General features: G+C 41.2%; 1 protein-coding gene across 1 annotated transcript in view; it reads left to right on the top strand.

The window, feature by feature from the left end:
* The window catches only part of DNAH9 (dynein axonemal heavy chain 9), a gene marked incomplete at both ends in the record, with an annotated part of 297,919 nt that overhangs the window by 192,378 nt on the left and 81,383 nt on the right, over positions 1 to 24,158 (top strand). The window contains 4 exon segments of the mRNA XM_079725653.1: positions 5,368 to 5,510; positions 5,889 to 6,050; positions 6,235 to 6,468; positions 16,287 to 16,547. Coding sequence (XP_079581779.1) covers positions 5,368 to 5,510; positions 5,889 to 6,050; positions 6,235 to 6,468; positions 16,287 to 16,547 — 800 coding nt within the window.

Here is a 24,158-nt window from a genome sequence, read left to right as displayed (position 1 = left end):
AAGAGATAATCAGTTGCCACCAATTTTACCCCCTATTTCTGAATCTGTTCTTCTCTGTCATGACTACCACTGACATCTTTCGCTTCAACAAATGCAGACACTTCTTTTTTTTTATTTTATTGAAGTATAGTTGATTTACAATGTTGTGTTAATTACTGCTATACAGCAATGTGATCCAGTTATATATATTCTTTTTTATATATATTCTTTTCCATTATGGTTTATCATAGGATATTGAATATAGTTCTCTGTGCTATAGAGTAAGACTTTCTTGTTTATCCATTCTACATATAAAAGCTTACATTGCAGACACTTCTTAACTCATCTCCCTACCTCTCAGGGAGGCCCACCCCCATCCATTCTCCTCACTGCTTCCAAAAAGGTCTACCAAACTATAATTCCTTCATCAGTTCCTAAATGAATGCACGATAAGCTGTTTTGTACAGAAAAAACAAAACAAAAAACCAGCTGCCTTTGACCTGCTTCCTTCCTTCCTTACTAGCTTACCTCCCCATTATGATCTAGTAATTCCCACCTCCTTGAAATAACACACTGTACTGCCTCCTGACATCCTTACTGGCTCACACCGTTCCTTTTGAACCTCATGCCCTTCTCCTTCTTTCTCTGGATTAACTTCTACCCATAGTGCAAGACTTATCTTGGATGTTATCTCTCTGGGAAATCTTCACTAATCCACTGTCACCACGAGGAATGAGAAACATTCCTCTGTGTTTCTCTAACATTCAGTGGCTGCACACACCACCATTGTACTGAAATGACATTGTAAACTTATGAAAGGCAGAGACTGTGTTGTCTGTTGTTGGTTCATTTTTTGTTATGAAATAATCCAGAGGAACAAAAGATAAGGATTTCCTACTGCCCAGCTTAGGAAATAAAACAACACTGATATAATTATAACCCTCTGCAAAGACTGTGTTATTTTCACCATTTACATTGTCAGCACTGAACGCATCTCCTGGCCCATAATTAGCATTCAAGAGGTATTCGTTGAACCAAGGTGTGTAATATCATGAGAAAGATGTGTCATCTTACATATTAGATATTACTGTTGAACACGTGCTTTGAGAAAGTTTCCAGCCATGCAGAGAGAGGGCCAGGGGTCCTGAGATAGTCACCACACTCCCTGTTTTTTCTCCCTTGAGACCAGGGAAATGTTTCTGAAAAATGTTATTCCTGGGTGGGGTCAAAGCCCTTAAGCCATTGTGATGCTAACTGGTTTGCGCAGAATAACCCTCAGCTTTGCCTTTTTTATTACCAAGCTCCAACTAACCAAACCATCTTAAATTATCTCAAAGCAGAGTGGCCTCTGAGAGCCCCAGACCACACAGAGAAGATGATGATGAGTCTGACTTGCAAAATATCAGGACATGTTAAGGACCACAAGAAGCCATTCTGCACTAGGCAGCAGAAATAGGGCTTCCCAACTTTAGGTCACAAGAGGAAACTCTTCAAGTATTTAAATAGCCTCTGCCTCTGTTCACATCACAAAATGCCCTCTGGCAGTTCAGTCTCCTGCTTCTCCTGCTTTCAGCATGACTACTTACATCGCACAATAAGTGACAGGAATGTTGTCAGGAGAAATTGGAGGAACAAACCTGGAAATGCAAACTTTGCTCCCAATTCAGAGGTGCTCAGTTCCATCTGGTGATCTTCTTCTTAAGGGATCTTGGAAATTGTGTGACAAATACCCCCATCTTAAGAACATGAAAAAAGTCTCTAAAAGGCCTGGGTGTTTTCAATATCTTGGCACTTAAAGGTATCATATAAACTAGGGCGAGCACACTTTTTCTATAAAGGGTCAGAAAGTAAATATTTTCAGCTTTGCAGACCATACAGCCTCTGTCACAACTACTCAGCTCTGTCATTGTATTGGACAAATAGCCATAGACAGTATCTAAATGAATGAGTGTAGCTGTGACCAGTAAAACTTTATTTATGGACAACAAAATTTGAATGTCATGTAATTTTCATGTGTCATTAAATAATATTATTTCAATTTTTTCAATTACAATTTTCAAAAATTGTAAAAACCATGCTTCGCTTGCAGGCAGAGATAGAGGGCCAGATTTAGCCTATAGATCATACTTTGCCTCCTCAAAGGACATAAATCCTACATATTTCAAAAAATAGAAAGGTGAAGAATGCAGACTCTATTATTACAAATATTCTAAGACCAAAGGGAATTCAGGTTCTCACTGGAGGACTCTAACGTACTTATAGATAAGAAACTGCAGATTATCAGAGGGGCAAAGGAGAAAGGAATTCAGACCACCGCAGGCAGTCAGCCCCAGAAGTATGAGTATGGCTCACATCAATTCCATTTGAGTATTTCTCTTTTTAAAACTTCCGTGAACTCCTTAACTCCCAGCACATGCTAAATATCATTTCATTTTTCTAGCTGTTTTCTCTGGATTCTTCCACTAGTAAGACCTTGATTCTGACAAGTTTATAGCACTGGGTATTTTGTATGCATGCTATGAAATAATGAATGGAAATTAAATCAAGTTTGCCCAATTAAGGGAAGAAAGTAAATGATCATTTTCACGATAATTCATTTTTTCACTTTTCCCATTTAAACAATCAAGTTTAATTAGTATAAAACTCTAACCCAACTCTTGGCTGGATTAGTGTTGTCAGACTATGAAGGCCAGAAATCTGTTGGAAAGTTGAGTTTCCTCCAGATACAGTAGGTCAAGGAAGTGCAGCAGCTTCAGTGGTGAAAAGAATCACAATTCCCATCATTGAGATTAGTTAGTGGCCATTTGCCAAACCACCCACCTTGGAGGACCTCACCCAAGTCCACAGGAAACAGCACAGGTAGTGGCTCCAGTGGCTTCTTCCCACTCTAACATTTCTACGATGCTAACATTTCTTTGTTGGTTACGGAGGAAGGAAGAAGCACGTGGGTGTGCAGAACTTCAAAGGAGAGCTTGTATATGACTTCAGGTCCACATAGCTTCAACACCTACCTAAAGCCTTGTCCTGGAAATAGGAAAGAGCTTTTCTGATAGCCATAGAATATCCTGGAGTGAACCACATTCATCTTTACCTCCTATCCAGTGTTTCCAAGATTTAACTGCACCAGTGCTTCCTTCATTCTTACATCCCTTAAGCTCATTTCTCTCCTTGAGAAAACTTAATGCCATTCACTATCAGCCTCACAACTACCTTTATAGCTCCCAGTCTGTCTGCATTTCTTTGCAGTTTTCTTCATTCTTCAACTCTTCCATGTGAGCTAGGGCCCCACCAGCTGGTTCTTAATTCAGAATTTTGTTTTATTCTATCCCCTCTTTCAATTTCTGACTCTCCCTCACAGTTTTCACATTCTCACCACCCACATTTACTTTTTCCTTTTATGTTTTTCTATATTTGTTTACAAAACATGTTGGGATACAGAAAGCAATAAAACAAACACCCATGCAATTATGAACATGTTGCAAAATAGAAACATCTGATGTGTGCAAGCAGAGTGCTTTACAACAGGTGCCCAAAATGTAGATTGTTAAATTGTCTGGTATGTGCATTTCAAGTTTACTAAAAAGTGCCAGTTGCCCTCCTGAGTAGTTGTACAGATTTATTCTCTGCTTGAATACCTGTTTCCTAACCTCACCAACACTTGGTTTATCTGACATACCAGTTTTTGCCAAAGGATATAAAATGGAATCTCATTTTTGTCCTTTCCCTTCTTACCTGTGACATTGGAGCATCTTTTCAAGTGTTTATTGGCTATTCACCTTATGTTAGTTGTCTTTTTATATAGTTTGCTCTTCGGTTCTTTCTTTTTCTTATGGATTTGTAAGAGTCCTTTGTATATTCTGGATACTAACCCTTTGTTCATCATGTAGGTCATAAATGTCTTTTTTGAAGTCTGTATCTGAATTTTGTCATGCTGATTTCATTTAAATGTTGTAAACCTTAGTCTTTTTATGTTTCGTGCTTTTTGTGCTCTATTTCAGAAATTGTGTCCTATCCAGCACCGTAAAAATAATCTTTTGTATTTTATCTATAAAATATTACTGTTTCATTTTCATGTCTTTAATCCACCTGGAATGAATTTTTGCTTGGTATTCTAATTTTATTTTTTTATATTAGTATTGAATTATCCTAACATCACTTATTGATTTGTTCATCCTTTTTTAGTATACTGATTTTGAATATGAATTTCTTGTTTACATCTGAGTCCGTTTCTAGGTGTTTCACTCACTGTTCTATTTATTTACCCAAGTACCAGTTTCACATTGTTTTAACTAACATAGCTTTATAAGGAGACTTGATTTCTGATAGAACAAATCCTTTCTTCCCGTTCTTCACAAGTATCATTGCCATTCTTTACCCTTTGCTCTTCCATATAAATTTTAGAATATGATTGTCAGGATTGAAAAAGAAACCCATTTGACTTTGGTGGGGGGGGAATTGCATCTTTGTGATACTGGTAATACTGAGTCATCCACCCATGAGCAGAGTATTTCTCTCCATTTATTTTGGGTTTTATTTATGCCCTTCAGTAATACGTTATAGTTTTTACATCAAGATCTTGCACATCTTTTTATATATTTATTACTGCCTGTCTTATAGTTTTTGCTGGTATTCTAAATACCTTTTGCTGGTATTCTAAATAACCGGTTATTCTAAACTTTTTTGCTGGTATTCTAAATAAAATAACTCTTTTTTTTTTTTTTTTTTTTTGCTGAAGTACAAAAGTGCCATTTTATTTCCAATATTGATTTTGTATCCAGCAAGCTTGTTGTTTAACACACTTAGGAGTTCTGATTGTTTATGTGTATATTCTCTTAGATTTCCTATTTAGAAAATTAGATTTTGATGATAATAGTTTTATTATTTCCTTAACTATCCATATAAATTTTATTTCTTTTCCTTGACTTGTTAGCCTAGGACATCTGTATAATGTTGAATAGAAAACATGAATAGCAGTCATGCTTGTCTTGTTCTTAATTCAAAAGAGAATATTTTAGTATTTCACCAGTAAACAGATAGGATGTTTGCTTTGGGTCTGTGACAGATACCTATGATCTGATTAAAAGAAATCTCAAACTAAATTTTCAGAAATTTTGTGCAACTGTTTTGATGGTCATATCGTTTTATTTCTTTAATCCATTAATGTAATGAATTATTCTCATAGATTTTTCTAATATTTAGCCATCCTTGCGTTTCCAAGATAAACTCTAATTGGTCATCATATATTTATTTTTATATACTTAGTTGAGATTTTTAAAGATTTTTTCCATTATATACTGCCTCACTAATACGCTAGTTTATCTAACTTTCAGAACTTTGCCAATCTGTTAAAAAATAATAATTAAGTATCTGTGCTCCGATTCTTCCCAGGAGAGATCCCAGATCTCTACTCTGATGATGAGGTTGAAAGCATCATAAGCAATGTGAGGAACGAAGTCAAGAGCCAAGGTCTTGTTGACAACAGAGAGAACTGCTGGAAGTTCTTTATAGAGCGGGTCCGACGACAACTGAAGGTACAAGGATTCTCTGCCCGGGGTAGACAGGACCAGAGATGGTCCATGGGAGCCTCTATGGATATTTTGGACACAATAAGCTGTACTTATTGATTGTCTTGGGAGTGAGTGGTTAGGGTGCAAGACCCTTCTCAGCCTGAGCACCTGTGCAAGGATGCCCTTCTCCCATGCTTCAAGGGCAGTGGCCTCCCTCTTGCCTCCTGAAGTCCCAGCATTTCTAATCGCTTGGCTGGAAAGGCTGCCTAGCATTTACAGATTTTTGTCTCTGTTGATATGCTTCCCAATTTCCTGGGAAATAAAGAATCCAAGGCCATGTCTGTCTCTCTGTAAGTACACCTTGGATACCTTCTTGGTTCTCCCCACCCTCTGCCTTCTCAGGTGACTCTCTGTTTCTCCCCGGTGGGGACCAAGCTGAGGGTCCGCAGCAGGAAGTTCCCTGCCATCGTGAACTGCACAGCCATCGACTGGTTCCATGAGTGGCCACAGCAAGCCCTGGAGTCCGTCAGCTTCCGCTTCCTGCAGAACACGGAGGACATTGAGGTGAGAGGGCAAAGGAGACACCCCTCAAGCTCCTCTCCACCTCTGGGTACAAGGAACCCCACATCCAGCAACTCCAGGTTGTTGGAGCACAGCTTTCCATGTGGTGAAGCAGCAAGCTGGGTGGGCAGTCACCTGCCGTCTTCATGGCCAGATGACCTCTTTATTTCCTGCCCTTTGATTCTAGCCCACAGTCAAGCCATCGATTAGCAAGTTCATGGCTTTTGCCCACACAAGTGTCAACCACACCTCCCAGTCCTATCTGAGCAATGAGCAGCGCTACAACTACACAACCCCCAAATCATTCCTGGAGTTCATCAGACTCTACAAGAGCCTGCTGTGCAGGAACGGAAGGGAGCTCAAGTCCAAGATGGAGCGGCTGGAGAATGGGCTGCTGAAGCTCCATAGCACCTCCGCCCAGGTGAGCGACGTCCTTCCAGTCCTCCTGCCTTCGGGGGGCTCGAAGGTAGTGGGGGCGGCCCCTTTCCAGAGGACTGGAGGACCACAATCAAGGTCTGCAGACCACACACTGTTCTCCAGAGGCACTGGTGCCATCAGAACAGTGCCAGTGACACCCAAAAAGCTTTATCAGAGGTCCAGGTTCTTGTTGAACTCATCCAAAAGAGTTTGGGCGAGGAACACAAAACACAAAGGAAAAAACACACACACACACTGATGAGCAAAGAGAGCAAAGAAGCAGTTTATTCAGTGCAGAAGTGAAAGTTACACACTCAAGAGTTCGGGCATCCTCACAGTGAAGGGCCCGCCACAGGGTTTTTGATCCTCCTTTTATCCTATTTTTAGCCCTTTGAATGGGTGGGGTCTTTCTGATTAGGGATGGAATATTCATTGGGGGAGGGTTGAAGTGTGGCCTGGATGACACCAGGTTGCATCAACTCCCAGTCCTGCCCATTTGTCTCCTGAAGCCACAATACATGCACTCTAAGAGCTGTTTTCCCTTAAATTCTACCTTACTAGTCAAGCGCCACACGGGAAAGGTCATACAGAGTCATCAGCAACCTGTGCATTTTTATTGCGCATGCTCTTCAGTTTTCATGGTCAGAGTTTCTTGTTCAGATGCTACACAGTTTCTGTTTTAGATGCCATTCCTGCATGCATCATGGCCTCATTAAAAAGCAAAACAAGGAGGTGACATTGCCCTCTGCCTAAGGCCCGGCCCTGTCTTTCCTGCCTCACCAGAAGCCCAGCCGAGTTCTCCAGTGGAAGTGCACATCCCCAGCTGTAGCTTGGCACTTCCTCTCACTGGTACAGGAATCCCCTGAATCTCCTCTTCTCTCTTTCTGTTTATCACCTCTTCCGTTTCCTCTACTTTCTTTTCCTCTCCAACCCATAGTCCTTTCATCATCAAAACCCAAAAAGATGAATGGCTGGGAGAAATGGTTGCAGGGTTATACCAATTTTCTTTTGTTTCTTGTGTCTTACAATGTAATCTGTCAAAGAGCCATTGGAATCTAATTTCTTAAACAAATCCTGTCTCATATCATGCATTCCCTCAAATGTTCCTAAGTGGTTGGCCATCCGAAGAAGGCCCCTGTTGTCCTGTCCTTGTTTTGTTTTCTGCTTACTCTTCCAAATGGAATGAACCTATTTCAGTTAATTTACTATCCTTCCCTTGAGAGCTGGGGACAACTCTAGCGCCTTCTATGCCCATCAAATATTGCTGGCCCCTCAATGGCCCCTTTTTGTGCTCTGCTTACCAGCCGCAGAGCTGGCCTCTCATTAAGGCAATGAAATTTCATGCATTTGCACAATTAAACTAAAATTGTAATCAATTTAATTCTTGGGCATCACATGTTCCTCTAGGTTTCTAAGCCTTTCATTTACTATCACTTTCTCAGAGCTCTGCCTTTGGAATAGCTCTATTGAACTTCCTCCTTCTGACTTGCCCTTTCTCCCTACTTCAGTTTCTTGATTCATAGATGTAGTGTATCTAAAGGATTTCAGTTCATTTAGTGAGATGCAATGAGCCCTTGCAATCTATACACATAGAATTTCTTCTGCTCAGGAAATTGTTCTTCTATCATCAGCTTTTGCTCATCTGGTTGGGCCTCTCCTCCAGGAGTGATGATGAACTAGATGGGTTCCTTGTGCTCCGTATCTATTATCTGCTCCCTCATTGCTTTCCATCCCTTTGGCCTTTTCCTCTACATCCCAGGAGAGCTTTGCAAGTTCATCCTCAACAATACTAATCTCATCGTGGGCAATATTGCTTCCGCCGCTTAGGCTTCCGGTGAAGACTTTAACTACACTATTATATTTTCCATATCCCCACAGACCTTCCTCATCTCATCCTTTTCCCTTTCCAACATTGCTTTTTTATTTCAGCCTATTTTTCTGCAACTATATCACAGAAACCATTCTACTGATGATGCCAAATAGTTTTTTGATGTCTTTTCTAGATCCAGTAATGGGTCATTTTCAGACCTGCGTTGCTCATCATAGTCTTCTAGATGCTATTGCTTTCTTTGTCCTGTATTTCTATAGAGACATTTTTTTTCCTTTGTTTACCTCCCGGCATGGTGAGATCTGTTCAAACTCAATGTTTGTCAACAAATCGTATGTGACAGTTATCTGTGATGCTGCTCTCTTTCCATTAGTGTCATGACCAAACATCCTTCTTAGAGCTACAGTTCAGAGCAGGTTGAGGTACACAGATCCCAGTCTAGGCCCTAGCAGCTTACCTGGTGCCCACCTTTGTCGGAGAAAGGTAGCACCTTCTTGCCCCAATCCCTTTCTTGTTCTCTCAATCTCTGAACATCTAGAAAACAGCAAAAGATAGAATCCCAGAATGCAGTACTACCAGATTTATTTTTTACCATCTCTCAGCTCTTCCTCTTCCTGTCTCCCCCAACCTACAGTGCCCTCAGAACATTCTGTATCCCCACCAGCCCCTGTTCTACCTCCTACCCGTTTATCCTCTGGGAATTGCTGGTCAGTCTGTGCAAAGGACAATTGCTGGGGAGCAAACAATGGGAAAGGTGCTCTGACACTCACAGAGCAGTGCCCAGTATTCTGTCTTGTACAGATCCTGGGGCTTTGAGCAGACAATGAAGGGAGTCTGTTTTCCTGTTTTAGGCAATCTCTGTTTAACAAGGAGAAGCCTGGTTATACCGTGAGGTGAATCCAGCTCTATCTGCCATAGTCGGTGGAGAACCCTCCTGAGTCCTGGCATCAGTCTGTTTTTTCTCGTATCTTCTCTACTTGAATGAATAATACATCTATCTACGCAGTTACCTACCCCGGAAACTGCAGTGTTATCTTAGACTCCTCCCCTTCCCTCACTTCCTACATTTCAGCGTTAATACATTCTATAAGTTTTCCAAGTATCTCTCAGAAGTACTCTTCTTGCTATGTCCCCCATTTTAGACACTTCTTACCCAGATTATTTCAATAAACTGAACTCTCAAGTGTCTCCCCCATCCCAAGCCTGCTTCACCCACATCCTCTTGCATCACCTATCAGCCAAAATCGTTGAGGTCACCCTTGACTCTGCTCATGCCTCTCCTTTCACCACCTACAGCCGGTCCGTCAGAAAATCACTGTTGGCTCTGACTGCAAACATGCCCAGAATCCCACTGCACCTTCTACACTGCTACTACCCTGACCTGAGCCACTGACATCTTTTACTTGGGTAGCTACGATACCATTTAACTAGTTTGTCGGCGTCCACTTTTGCCCCTGAATAGTCTGTCATCAACTGAGCAGCCAGAGTGAAGTGATCAATTTAAAGCATAGGTATGTCACTTTTTTGCTTAAAACCCTGAGATGGCCCCTATTTCCCTCATTACAATGAGGCTCCTCCCCAACCCTGCCCTGTTAACTCTCAGACCTCATCTCCTACTGTCCCAACCCCACGGCATTCCTCTCGAACCTCACCCCTTCTTTGCTCTTTCCTCAGACACTTCAGGCCTTTGTACTGGCTGTTCCTCTCCCTGGGATGCTCTTCCCTCTAATATCCACTGAAGGCTTCCTCCCTCATCTCCTTCAAATGTCACCTTCTCAAAGAATCCTACCCTGATGACCCCATTTTAAATTGCAACCCCACACCAATCCTGATCCCCTTATTCTGCTCTACTTTATCTTTTCCCCATAGGATTTGCCCCTCTCTAACAAATTTATAATTTACTTATTCATTATATTTATGTTTTGCCGTCTATCTCCACCTGTTGGATACAAGCTGTATAAGAACAGGGATCCTTGTCTGTTTTGTTTGCTGATGTATCCCAAGTGCCTAAAACAGTGCCCGGACAGAACAGGCACTCAATAAATATTTGTTGAATGAATGAATGAATGAATGAATGAATTAATAACATTCTACTTAGTCTCCCTGACTATATTCTGACAGCACTCTAGACCAGCACTATCCAACAGAAACACCCTGCAAGACATAGATGCAAATTTAAATTTTCTAGTAGCTGCATCAAAAAAAGTAAAAATGAAGTGAATTTTATTTTAATTATATATTTTAGTAGTATATAATTTTATCACATATTTTAATAACATTTTATTTAACCCAGTATATCCAAAATATTATCATTTTAACATGTAATCAATGTAAAAAAAGTTAATAAAATATTTTCCCTTTTTTTCTACAAGGCTTCAAAAACTCATTTGTATGATTACACTTACGGCACATCTCAATTGGAACAAGCCACGTTTTAAGTGCTTGTGGTCTGGAATGCTGCCAGAATACAGTAAGGGAGACTAAGTAGAATGCTATATTTTAAGCCACGTTTTAAGTGCTCATTAACCACACATGGCTGGTGGCTGCCAAGCTAGACAGCACATCTTCAGACCAACCTCTCTCCTGCTCTTAGCGTGATCTTTGTTCAAACCACAAGTCTGAGTATTCTCTTCAGTAGGCCTTAATGATCTAGACATTGCAGTTCAGATTCTCTGAACTTTTCTGGAACTTTTTAAATTGCATATAGCTCCATTCTCCTCTTCCTCTTTTCTACTACCCTGAAGTCCAGCACTACTATTTGAAGTTCCCCCCAAACTCCACAGCTTGTTCACATCTGTGTGTCTTTATATATGCCCCCACCTTGTCAGCTTGTCACTGTCAGGATCTAAAAATATTTGATAGCTCCCTGCCCAGAAGCCCTCTCTAAGCTCTGAGCAGTATACATTCCCTTCTCTATTTTCTCTGTGTTCCTTGAATTATTCATCCTTTTTTAAAAAATTGAAGTATGGTTGATTAACAATGTCATGAATTAATCCTTGAATTATGTTTCTTCTCTTGCATATATCATGCCATACTGTTATCAGTTCTTCAAGGGCAGAAATCAGGATTCAGTTGCACATAGAATGTGTTCTATAAATGGGTAGATGGGTAGATGATAGATGGATAGGCAAATACACAAATGAACAGGTTCTAAAATCACCTACAAGTTCAGAGAGTGGGTAGAGAATGGGTCTTTTGCAATTCTGTCACCTGATGTGTATTCCAAACTTATTGATGGTTATATAATGATGATTCTTCTTGTAAAAATGGTATCTGGGGTGCCTAACTCTGATACAAACCCTTCATCTGGAATTACTCCTTTGGTAGAAAGGGACAGAAGTACAGCGCCATAAATCTTGGTATAAAGGGTAATGACTTGAATTATATTCTACGGTATCCTGCTACCCAATTATGACAGCTTTTGGTGTACATAATCTGGAAGGAGTAGGCTAAATGGATCTCACAGCTCAGGCTCAGACAGACCCTGAATTTATTTAGCAATAATAGTAGCATTGGAAGTAGTAATAATGACAATAATTAACAATCGTATGGTAATCTAAAATTTAATAAACTTTAGGCTTATAATTTCATGCTTTGATTCAGCTGGTCAGACTATAACTTTATTTTTCTGTAACTGAGTTTAACTTAGCTCTGGGTCCATCTTTTTTCCTTTAAGAGTAGAAATCTCTTAATTTTGCATTTCAGGTTGACTTGGTCACTTCACGTTAAAAAGTCAGTCTTTGGAAGGCAGTCATTTCTCTCTTGTGACACAGTCAGAGCCCCTCACTGTGACTGGGGTCTCCCTTCCTCTCTCACTGGCGACCTCGCTTCTGTGTCAAACTCCAGTGTGTTCACGAGGAAGAGGGTCTGTTGGCCGAAGAAGCGTTCGTAGATGGTGGCCCATAGGCCACTACCAGTTCCCTGCAGATAGGATTTAATCCACAAATCTGTCTATCTGGAAACTTTTAAGTTCAGTTTATCTTGGGATTTAAAATAATCTCAGGCCACCTGAAGTTGACAGTTAATTTATGATGATGTATTTCTCAAGACCCTTTGGTTGCAAGTGAAAAAAAAAAAAAACTAACTCAAATTCACCCTACAAGAAAAAAAAAAAAAAGATGAAAAGATGGAAAATACAGAAGGGGAGGGAAGGAGAAGAGGAGAGAAAATTTTGAGATTGCATTAGATATTTATCAGGGCCCTTTCGATGGCAACTAACCAAAATCCAACTAATGTTGGTTTAGACAAGACAGCAAAACAAAATTTTAAAAAGCGGATTGGGGGCTTCCCTGGTGGCTCAGTGGTTGAGAGTCTGCCTGCCGATGCAGGGGACACGGGTTCGTGCCCCGGTCCGGGAGGATCCCACATGCCGTGGAGCGGCTGGGCCCGTGCGCCCTGGCCGCTGAGCCTGCGTGTCCGGAGCCTGTGCTCCGCAACGGGAGAGGCCACAGCAGTGAGAGGCCCGCGTACCGCAAAAAAAAAAAAAAAAAAAAGCGGATTGGGACTTCCCTCGCAGTCCAGTGGTTAAGACTTCACCTTCCAATGCAGGGGGTGCAGGTTTGATCCCTGGTCAGGGAGCTAAGATCCCACATGCCTCACGGCCAGAAAACCAAAAAAAGCATGAAACAGAAGCAATATTGTAATAAATTCAATAAAGACTTTAAAGATGGTCCACATCAAAAAAAATCTTTTAAAAAATAAATAAAATTAAAATATAAAAAACAAAAAAAGTGGATTGATTCATATAACTGAAAAGTGAGGGATAGAGTTTACTTTGGACAAGACTGGTGCTGCGTATTCACTAGATGTCCCTGTTCAAGCAGGCAACCCCCATGGCTCCGAAACCTCAGATTAGTATTCTGTCTGCTTTGCTTCTTTATCAGTATTTTCAGCCAGTTCCTGGGTTGGCTCTGATTGACCTCTTTGGTTCATTGGTTTGCCCAGAGTTGAACCAATCTCTGTAACTTGGATACTCTCATTGGCCAAGCCAGGATCCATGACAACCACCAAAGTCAGCTTCACCCAAAATACAAAGACTTGCGAAGGAAAGGTCTTCAAAGGAAAATCAAGCTATGTTACCAAAACAGGTTTTTTTTTTATTATTATTATTAGGCAGGCAAACCTAACAGATATCTACTATAGATGGAAAACATCTATATCTAAGAGGAAAGCCTGCTTGAAGTCCAAATTCATATCAGAAAATGTTGGGTGACTATATGGATTCTGAGTCAAGAAGGAAGATATCTCTAGGCTTCCAATCCTCAGTGGAGTGTTTTTGGCTACTGATTATCCTGGATTCCTTCTCCTTCTTCTGGAGCTCTGGGGGGAGGTCCTGAGAAGCTTAGCCTCTCTCCGTAACATCATGTGCCTGGACCTCAAAGAAGAGAGGGTCTCTCACCACTATCCTGTCCTCACTGGACTCAGTCAGCATCCCCCCACCTGGCACATATGGTCAATATTCACGGGGTCGGCAAGACTGAGAGAAAGGATCTCATCAGTATTGGTGACACTTTCCCTCTTAATCCTCCTATCCAGGCGTGGGAGTGTCTAAATAAGAAGAGACCCAGAATATGGCTCAAATGCTTTGAATAAGGGAAAAAAGGAAGACAAAAAATTTAAGTAACCTATCTCAATTTCCTGTTCTACTACATAAGAGCCATAAAATGACCCTGAGTTGTGCTTTCTCTGTAGCTTTGTGGGGAGCAGCCTACTTCTGACTGGTGGGACCCTCATGTCACTCCACGTCACAGCTTAAGAGCTATAAAGCTCCCATCCACAGTGCTGGTAATGTGAGCCTGAGGTCATGAGCCAAATCTGCAATCCATAAAACAAACAACAATAACAACAACAACAACAAAAAACCCACTTCAATTTTCTCAAATCTTCCAAGATTTAAAAAGGAACAAAAAGTTACTGGTGTGTTTGCTGACTGGAGTGATTATGTGGTTCAATCATTTTGATTTACAATTGCATCTTTGTCCTTGTAGAAATAACTCTCTGCAGCTGAACAACGGGAGGTGGAAATGGATTAACCTTCCAAGGCGGGAACATAAGACGAGTTCTAGGGAGCAGAACTTCATTTGAGGTTAATGCAAAGTCTCTAGTTTCTATGGATACACAAAATTAAAGAGCGTTCTTTTTTTCTTCTGCCTTCATTTGCTTTTCTTTCGATCTGCCATGAAAAGGGATTATCAGCAGTGTCTAAGCCTCCGTTTTATTTTTGTATCATAAAGCACTGGGATCTGTTTGACGTGTTCCGCGAGCTCTGAAGTAATCTTTGGTTGTTGCGTGAAACAGACTTCAGGAAAATGAGGGACAAGAGGTCATGCTGCAATGTAAAGTGTACGGGCCATATTGCAAATATAATTGGCTTTTTTTACTTTCCAGAAATAGATGAGTCTTCCCTTGCACATGAAAAAACCATGACTTAGGCCAATGATTCTCAAACCTAGGCGGGCATCAGATTCACCCAGAGGGCCTGTTAAAACACAGATCTCAGGGCCCCATTGCCAGAGTTTCCGATCCAGTAGGTCCAGAGTGGGCCTGAGAATTTGCATTTCTAACAAGGACCCAGGTGATGCTGATGTTTCTGGTCCCAGGACCACATTCTGAGAACCATCACAGTCTACTGAACACACAGAAAACCATTCATCCCCCCCCAGCTGATCAGGGAAATAGAAGGTTTCCTGAGAGCCGACATCCCCATCACTTCATTACTGCCTCCAAATGCACATGAATATGGAGGCTGGGCAGGGAACCCAGCTGGTCGGGACCATTGGAATCCTTGCTGTCCCATTTCAACCTGGTCATTTATTTCTTGAAAGGATTGTGGAAATAGATGAAGACGAACCAAATGAGAACACTCAGAGGCTCTTTGTTCAGAGCCTGCTCTAGCAAGGGCGTCAGCCACCGTTGTTCGCACTTTGGCAGAGACACAAAGGCAGGCAGAGGAGCGGGAAAGCTTGATAGTGGGAAGAAGGGAACGTTCCTGGATGAAGGCTGCTGGCCCTTGGAAGCTGGAGGAGGGCTGACTGGAAACAGGGCACCCTGTGTAATTGGTTAGGAGTGTGTGTTTGAATTTCTTTCATTGGTCCTACGTTGGAAGCAGGGACAAAATTAAGAAAGTTGTCAGTTATTAATCAAGTCCTGGCCGTCTGGGGCTGATTGCTACAGAAGTTGTTGTCTGTCTTCCTGGACTGTTACTTAGACAGTAATCCGACTTCCTACAAGTATGACCTATAGGAGGCTGGCTTCCTGAGCTGGTTATTGTAGATAATGGGTTGGTTACTGTGAGTTCTGGTTCAGAGTTCTACTTGTATGGTCTAGTCACTGTCTGTTCATATATTCCATCTTTCAGGATGCACAGTGGACACTCACTTTTTTTTTTTTTGTTACGTGGGCCTCTCACTGTTGTGGCCTCTCCCGTTGCGGAGCACAGGCTCCGGACACGCAGGCTCAGCGGCCATGGCTCACGGGCCCAGCCACTCCGCGGCATGTGGGATCTTCCCGGACCAGGGCACGAACCCGTGTCCCCTGCATCGGCAGGCGGACTCTCAACCACTGCGCCACCAGGGAAGCACCGACACTCACTCTTTATAGTTTGCTAAATCCTTGATGCATTCCACATTGGCCAATTTCAATTAAAGAATGCCTGGTTTTTATTAAGGGCCTACTATGTGCAAAGTGTTATGTTAGGCATGTGAGGTTTTGTAACCTATAGGCACCAATGTCAGTGAGAAGCAGCCTATGTCATTTGGGCATCAAGTAGAAAGAAAGGTCAGGACATGTGTTGCTTAGGATCTTCCATCACATTCACTGCAGAGGGGAGAGGAAGAGGGAGGCCAGGGTTCCTTTTCTTTCCCAGGTCAGGGAGCTTGGTCCCAGCTGAGATCTCAGCTTTTCACCTTTGCATCAGGAGTCGGCATTCTTCTCTGCTCTGCAGGGTCAGACCCCCACAGTCATGTCCGAATAAACCTGCTGCTTGTCTGCTGCAGGTGGATGATCTGAAAGCCAAGCTGGCTGCCCAGGAAGTGGAACTGAAACAGAAGAGTGCAGATGCAGACAAGCTGATTCAGGTGGTGGGCGTAGAGACAAACAAGGCGAGCAGAGAGAAAGCCATCGCAGACAAGGAGGCACAGAAGGTGGCCCTCCTCATGCTAGAGGTGAAGCAGAAGCAGGAGGACTGCAAGGAAGACCTGGCCAAGGCAGAGCCAGCGCTCACGGCGGCCCAGGCGGCCCTCAGCACCCTCACCAAGGTAGGAGCCACGTCTGCGTGCTTGCTTATCCCTCGGGGGAGGAGCAGACTCTCCTCTGACCCAAAGACAACCTGGTCCCCTCCTGTTCCAAAAAGACACAAAGGCAAAGTCGGGAGGGCTTGGCTGGGACCAGCTGTCACTGGTTTATTCATTAAGCAAATAAACATTTATTTAAGCTGACTGTATGTCAGGATCCACGAGCTACCAATGAAATCCAAGACACGTGAGTGTGAGAATCAGTCAGGACAGGAGAGGACAGGAGATCTCCAGCCTCCTCGCTTCACTGATGAGAAAGCCAGGGCCCAGAGAACTGACTTGCCCAGAGTCACAAACCTCAATGTTAGAGCCAGGCTTGAACTCACATCTTCAAAATCCAAGCCCAGAGATCTTCCAGCTATGCAGTCCATGGTCATTTTACCCATTATGTACTGTAGGACACATGAGCCTTTTAGGACCCTATGAAAATATTTAAGATATGGGACTAAAAAGATGTTGTCTCCAAAATATGAGAAAAAAATTCTACAAAATCAAACTTGGCAAGTATTCAGGTGTCAACAACATGCAATTGTGTGTCAACTAAATTCAACTCATATACATGACCTTTTGGTGGAATAACCATGACTCTCAAGAGGCATTCATAGGCAGTTTTATTCTGTTTCCCTTTAAATGTATTCTTTGTGTTGGGAGGAGCATGTGGTTACTACTTCTTCCTTTTATAGTTTTCACAATTAACCTTCTTTCATATTTGGATGACCATGGCTGAAGGGGTAAGGGAGGAAGGTGGAAAAGGGGGCAGACAGACTCATGTCACCAGGAGCTGGCATCAGAGAGGGACTGAAAAGCTGACCATTTATCGGGATGGTCACATCAGCTCTTTGGAGACCCTCTGCCAGTCACAGGGATCTTTCCCTGCAGGTTGCTTTCTCCTCCTTCTCCTGAGGGTCTAGCTATTCACTTGCCCGTCATGTGGATGACTTGGTCAAGGTCTAAGACAGCCTAAGCGAGGTGTGCCGTGCCAGCAGGTCACCTCTGCTCCGCGGGAGACACCTGAGCCTCCTTTCTCTAGACAGGCTCTGAGAGCATTGGCCACCCGTGCAGTAAATTACCCTAGTTCCACTGTCAGGGGACTAGCCTGGTATTCTCACCCTGTAGATTTCTGGGGCATAAGTTAGATCCCAGTCCACTGTGTGACTCAAATTGTGCGGGAAGCGTTTAAGCTCTCTGAGTGGTCTCCTTAAAGCCCCCTTCTCTCCAGACTTGATGTGAAGTGCAAATGCCCCTCATCCTCTCTTAAAGGCAGAGTGGGTGGGACTCAGCAGCAGTTCTCACTAAACATTCTCTCTTAATCTTCGATCTCCTGACTCCTTTATACCCTCAACGCAAGTGAAAGGTTTAAGAGTCAAAACACTGTGGTCTATTGAAACCTTCTTTTATTAGTTCTGTGTAGCCAACTCACACCTCACTTTGGAAGGAAGCATCTCTTGACTTAGGGCCTCAGAAAATCTGAGACTGAACTGGGGACATTGTAAAATCCTGTGACGTATACTTATGTATAAAATGTATTTAATGTGAGATTAAATACTAAATGCATCTTAGTATTTTTTTATGATGTGGGGTGAAAAGTCCCTAAAAGGAAGGACCTAGAAAGGCCTTAAGTGGGCCTCTACCCTAGAGAACACAAGATTCCTCCAGGAAAGTTTTGGGTATCGTCAGGTGGACGGGGAATCGGAGGTGTAGCCCAAATATGCTACCACTTCTCAGCCTGAACCTTTTAATACAGCCGGGTCTGGGTCTCCCTGACCCCCCAGTAGCATCATTTCAACTGCCAGGCCTTTGATTAGACATCACTTCACTGCCGCAACCTAGGATTCCCTCTCCTTTCATCTCACTCTGTCTAAATACAACCCATATTTCAAAATCAAACTTACATTCGAGATCAGTCTCTCCCTTTTCTGATTTCCAGAGCACAAAAGAGAGACCACTTTATTTATTCACCCTCTTGTAAGTGCTCATTGATCATTTCTTGCCAAGAAGACTAATGTCTTTCATAAGATCTTTTGACACAGGGATTATATTTTCTGAGATGAGCTGAGTCCAAATCCTGGCTGAACTATTCACTGCGTGTGGCTCTAGGAATGATTTTTTTTTTCTCTGAGCGTCTGTTTCCTCACCTGTAAAATGGAGGTAATAGTAATATAGTCCCCATCAGGTTGTTATAAGGATTCAATGAGATAAGGTATGAAAAGTAGCTAACAGATGGCAGCCATTTAATAAACGTTTGTTGTGGTTGATGATGTCGTTATAACAGTGTTACCTCTTCTGTTTCCACAACGCTGGAAACAGCAAAAGCCCATAAATACTCTTGGTTAATTTGTTGGCTGATTAGTTAGTTGATCATTGTTGGTAGAAATAATCACATAGAGATGTAACTCATGGAAGTAATGGGATAGAATTCTGAAAATAACACTGGATTTGAAGTCTAGATATCTCTGCCACAAAGGGAGTAAAACTCATTTTTAATGAGTGCCTACTATGTACCAGGCAACACGATAGGTGCTTTCTTCTAACTGGCTGTGGAGCCTGGCACTAGTCACTGAACTTCTTAATCCCTCACTTTCTTTTCTCTGTTACAAAGAAAGAGGCAAATAGGAATTAATGAGCTTTTTCTCTCACACTCCCATTCAATCTATTAGCAAGTTCTATCCATTCTACTTTCAGAATATATCTAGAATTCAAATGCTTTATATCATCTCTACTGCTGTCACCCTGGTCCAAGCCACCATCGTTTCTTCATTGGACTATTGCAATAGCCTCTCACTTGGCCTCCCTGTTTACAGCCTTGCTTCAGTGCTGTCTTTGCCCATTGCAGCTGTCTGAGTGACCTTTTTAAGACAACAGTTTGACCACATCATCCCTCTGTTCAGAATCATCCATTGGCTTCCCATCATATTCAGGATTAATTGACATAGGTGTATGGGTTTATTTCTGGGCTCTCTATTCTGTTCTGTTGATCCATATGTCTGTTTTTGTGCCAATACCATGCTTTTTTGATTACTATAGTTTGTTGATTATTATAGCTTTGTAGTATTGTCTGAAGTCTGGGAGGGTTATGCCTCCTGCTTTGTTCTTTTTCTTTGGGAAAAGAATTGCTTGGGCAAATTCTGGGTCTTTTATGGTTCCATATAATTTTAGGATCCATCATATTCAGAATAAAATCCAAAGTTGTCACCATGGCCTGCAAGGCCCTACATGATTTTGCCTGGTTCATCTCTTCTACTCTACAGTCTACACCCCAGTCACTTCTCTTCCAGTTGTCACTCCAGTCCACCCACACTGACCTTCTCACTGTATCTGAAACACTTCCAGCACAATATCAGCCCAGGGCCTTTGAACGAGAAATTGCTTCTGTGTGGAATGCCTTCTCCCAAGTATCTCCATGGCTACCTCCTCTTTCGGATATTTGCCTAAAAGTTTACCTTATAAGGAAACAAACAATGAAAGTATTTATTAATTTCAGAAAAAAATTAAAGGTATACAAACGAGAAAATATAACCCAAGGTAACCAAAGTTTATAATTGTAGTCATGTACATACTGAATTTGAACTAAAATTTTGATGTGACCATAATGGGGAGAGGACCTTAGGAGAGAAAAGAGGGCAATAAAAATAAATAGTCACACTCTACAATAGGAAGTCTTTCAAGAGCATCTAAAATGAAGTACATAGCAACATCAGTGTATCCATTATCAATAAGGCATGAAATCTAAAAGGAGTGATGGAAGAATTTGTAAGCGGTGGCTTCTGGGGAGCTGGAGTTGGGGGGAGTGGGCATGTGTTTTGTTCTCAGCCTAGTAGCTCTGAACTGTGTGTGGACTCCATTAACAGAAATGAAAGTTTAAAATTTTCACTGGCTGGAGAGCACAGAAAAGGGCATAGCTAACCACCTGACCAGGTAGGGGCTAGGGAAGAGAAACCCCATGACACAAGGGCCACAAGGATGAGTGTTTCACTAGATGGACCAGGAGGTAGAAAAGCCCATCTCAGAAAGGAACAATGTTTGTAAGACACAGGTGCATGAAAGGGTGTGGTGTGTCTGAGCTGAAGGTGCACAGGCGACATGCAGATGAGTCTCTAAAGGTGGCTCGAGCATGATCAATAACAGCCCATGGCATCACTAAGAAGTTTAACTGTGGACCAGTGTTTACAATCTGCAGGATACAACTGATTCATGGGTCTCACACAGCATTTTTTAACTTGAGGTATAATTGACATATAACATTATACGAGTTTCAAGTGTACAACATATCGATTCAATACATACAAATGTATTGCAAAACGATCAGCACAGTAAGTCTGGTTAGCATCCATCACCACGCACGGTTACAATTTTTTCTTGTTTTTTGTTTTTAAGATTTACTCTCTTAGCAGCTTTCAAATACACAATACAGTGTTATTAACTGTACACACTGTACCTTACATCCCTAGGATTCTTTATTTTATAGCAGGAAGTTTGTACCTTTTGAACTGCCTTCACCCATTTCTCCCAGCTGCCCACACGCCCGCCCCGCCTGATGAAGCAGAATGGATCAGACTGTACTGCCTGTGACAGGGGAGATATTGCTTCATGTACCCAAGGACCCCTCAAGTAGCCTCAAATCTTTCTGTGTTCACAGCACTCTGGTATTTAAGGACCACATCCCTATTTTCTCATCATTTTCAAAGTTAACAATAAATCTTTAGTTAATACATAAATCAGAGCATGGTAGTAAGTCTCTGTACATTTTAAGTCTCTGCTTTGGCAGTTTTATTTCACTTTTATAGCTAAACTGAAATAAATCCAGTATAACATTTCCTGCCTTAGTTAAAGAATGGTTTTGCTTACAATTTCATGGCCTTTTTTTGTCTCCTTACAGAATTACTTGGAATTTTCTATTTATTTCCTATGGATTTTTTACAGTAAACTTATTTATTTATTTATTTATTTATTTATTTATTTTTAATTTTTTTTTGCAGTACGTGGGCTTCTCACTGTTGTGGCCTCTCCCATTGCGGAGCACAGGCTCCAGACGTGTAGGCCCAGCGGCCATGGCTCACGGGCCCAGCCGCTCCGTGGCATGTGGGATCTTCCCAGACCGGGGCACGAACCCATGTCCCCTGCATCGGCAGGCAGACTCTCAACCACTGCGCCACCAGGGGAGCCCGTAAACTTATTTTTTATTATACAAATAACATATAATGGCATTTTTGGTGTTATGAATAATTCAAATAGTATAGAATATATAGGGTGAAATATAAAGTCACCCTTCTTTCCACTCCAGCCCCAGTCCTCTCCCAAAAGAAAACTCCTGGAAGAATTTGAGCTGTATCTAGTCCAGCAATTTTTCTATGTATTTATATTTGTACAGATGCACATATAAAATATGTCATATTTTAAATACAAATGGATAATGGAAACTTACTTTTCTTTGTGAAACAAGACTATTTCATCAGTACATACATTGAATCTTGTTGATTTAATGCTTTGTAGTATTCTAGGCTATAGTCGTACTCTATTTCATTTAGCCATGTATCTACTGTTGAGTATTTAATTAGTTTCTCTCTTTTCTCCAATACAAATATCCTTGTGCATACATCTTTACTGCATATGTGCAAATATTTCTCTGAGCCAAATTAGAAGTACAATTGTACAGCATGGCAGGCTGAATCATGCCTCCTCCACCCCCAGAGATACTCACGCCCTAACCTCTGGAACCTGTGAAATTTACTTCATATGGTGACAGTGACTCTGTAGGTGTGATTAAGTCAAGGATCTTGCAGTGGGGAGATTACCCTGGGTTATCCAGGTGGGTCCTAAATGCCATCACAAGGGTCCACAGAAGAGGGAGACAAGAAGGTCGGAGGAAGAAGGTGGTGATGTGGTGACAAGAGCAGGGGGTGGACACAGCTGATGTGCTGTGGGGCCTTGAGCCAAGCAATGCGGCCGACCTCTAGGAGTGGGAGCAGCAAGGAACAGTCTCCCCTCCAGCCTCCGGAAGGGACCAGCCCTTCCAGAATCTTCAGCTTAGGACCCCTCACCTCCAGAACTGTAAGACAATAAATTCATGTTGTTTTAAGTCACTACGTTTGTGGTAATTTGTTACAGAAGCAATAGGAAACTCATATAAACAATATTCCCTTTTTTTATATAAGTAATGCTAAATTTCTGTCCAAAATAGCTCTTCTCATTTATAGTTATAAACACTGCTTTCCCCACACCTTTGCCAATCTTAGATATTTTCAGTTATCCTAATTTTTCTCAACAGGAGAGCAAAAAATTTTTCATTTAAAAAAATTGTAAATGGTTTGATTCTAATGAGACTGGGCTACTTTTCAAATATTTAGATTTCTTCCTTTGTCCATTATTTGTTCAGATTCTTTGTCCATTTTCTTATGAGATAATTTCCCTTTTCCTTATTGATTTACAGGGTTTTAAAAATAAATTTTCACTATATGTCTTGGTATATATGTTGTAAATATTTTCTCCCTATCATTTGACTTTTAACTTAATATTAACAAGTTATATAAAAAGTAGACTTTATAATCAAATGATTTTGAGAATTCTAGGGTTACAGAATTTAACAGAATTCTTTCCTACAGGACTTTTTAAGGCCTTGATTATGTGATAAACTTGATACTAAAAGTGATAGAGATAGCACAAGAAAATAAAACAGATTAATCGAATTTATGAATAGTGATATAAGACATCCATATGAAATGCTAGTAAATCAAATCCAGCAATTTATTCAAACAACAATATGCTACCAACTGATAAGTTTTCCTTATATAATACTACCCTGTAAACATACCCAATCATAGATCAAAGAAGAAAAGCTCTAAAGCTCTGTAGTCATTTTGAGAGATGTCAGAATGGTACTTAACACACTTCAACATCCATTCCTATTAAAACTCTTCGTAAAGTAGGCAAAAAAGGATATTTGGATATTTTGCTAACACAAAGCAATCAATCTCAGTCCAAGAGCAAAACATCCTGTCTAATGGTAGCGCATTAGCGGAATTCCCATTAACATAGAAAAAGCACGATAATGACCCCCTTCGCTGCTATTATAAAACAGTTGTCCTAAAAGTTCTAGCCATGCAATAATAAATGAAAAATGGTAACATGTAAATGTTGTAAAGTACCAGACAAATGTGTTATTATTCATAGATGTCATAAAAATGTAATAAAACAAATAAAGGGGAAGACTTAAGGGCCCATTACAAAATTTAATAGCTTCCCTAATATCAGCAGTAGCCAGTTAGAAAATATAATATTTTCAAGATAACAGCCAAAACACATGGTACAAATAAACATAAATAAACTTATTGAAACTATGTGAAGAAAACTATACATCTTTGTTGAGTAATATAAAATATAAATAGGCAAATAGATGTACCAAGTTTGTGTAAGGGAAGGTTTAATATTATAAGGATGTCACTATTCCTCAAATAATTTACAAGTTAAATGTAAGTCTAATTTAATTCCAGTGTGATTTTTGGCTTATTTATTTCTAATGTCATTAAAAGTTCATATCATTTAAACAACTATTAAAAATTTAACAACCTAAATGCCCAA

Source organism: Hyperoodon ampullatus, assembly GCF_949752795.1.
Source record: "Hyperoodon ampullatus genome assembly, chromosome: 19".
NCBI classification, from domain to species: Eukaryota; Metazoa; Chordata; class Mammalia; order Artiodactyla; family Ziphiidae; genus Hyperoodon; species Hyperoodon ampullatus.
The sequence above is the reverse complement of the archived record's forward strand: the minus strand, read 5'-3'. Positions and strand labels throughout refer to the sequence as shown.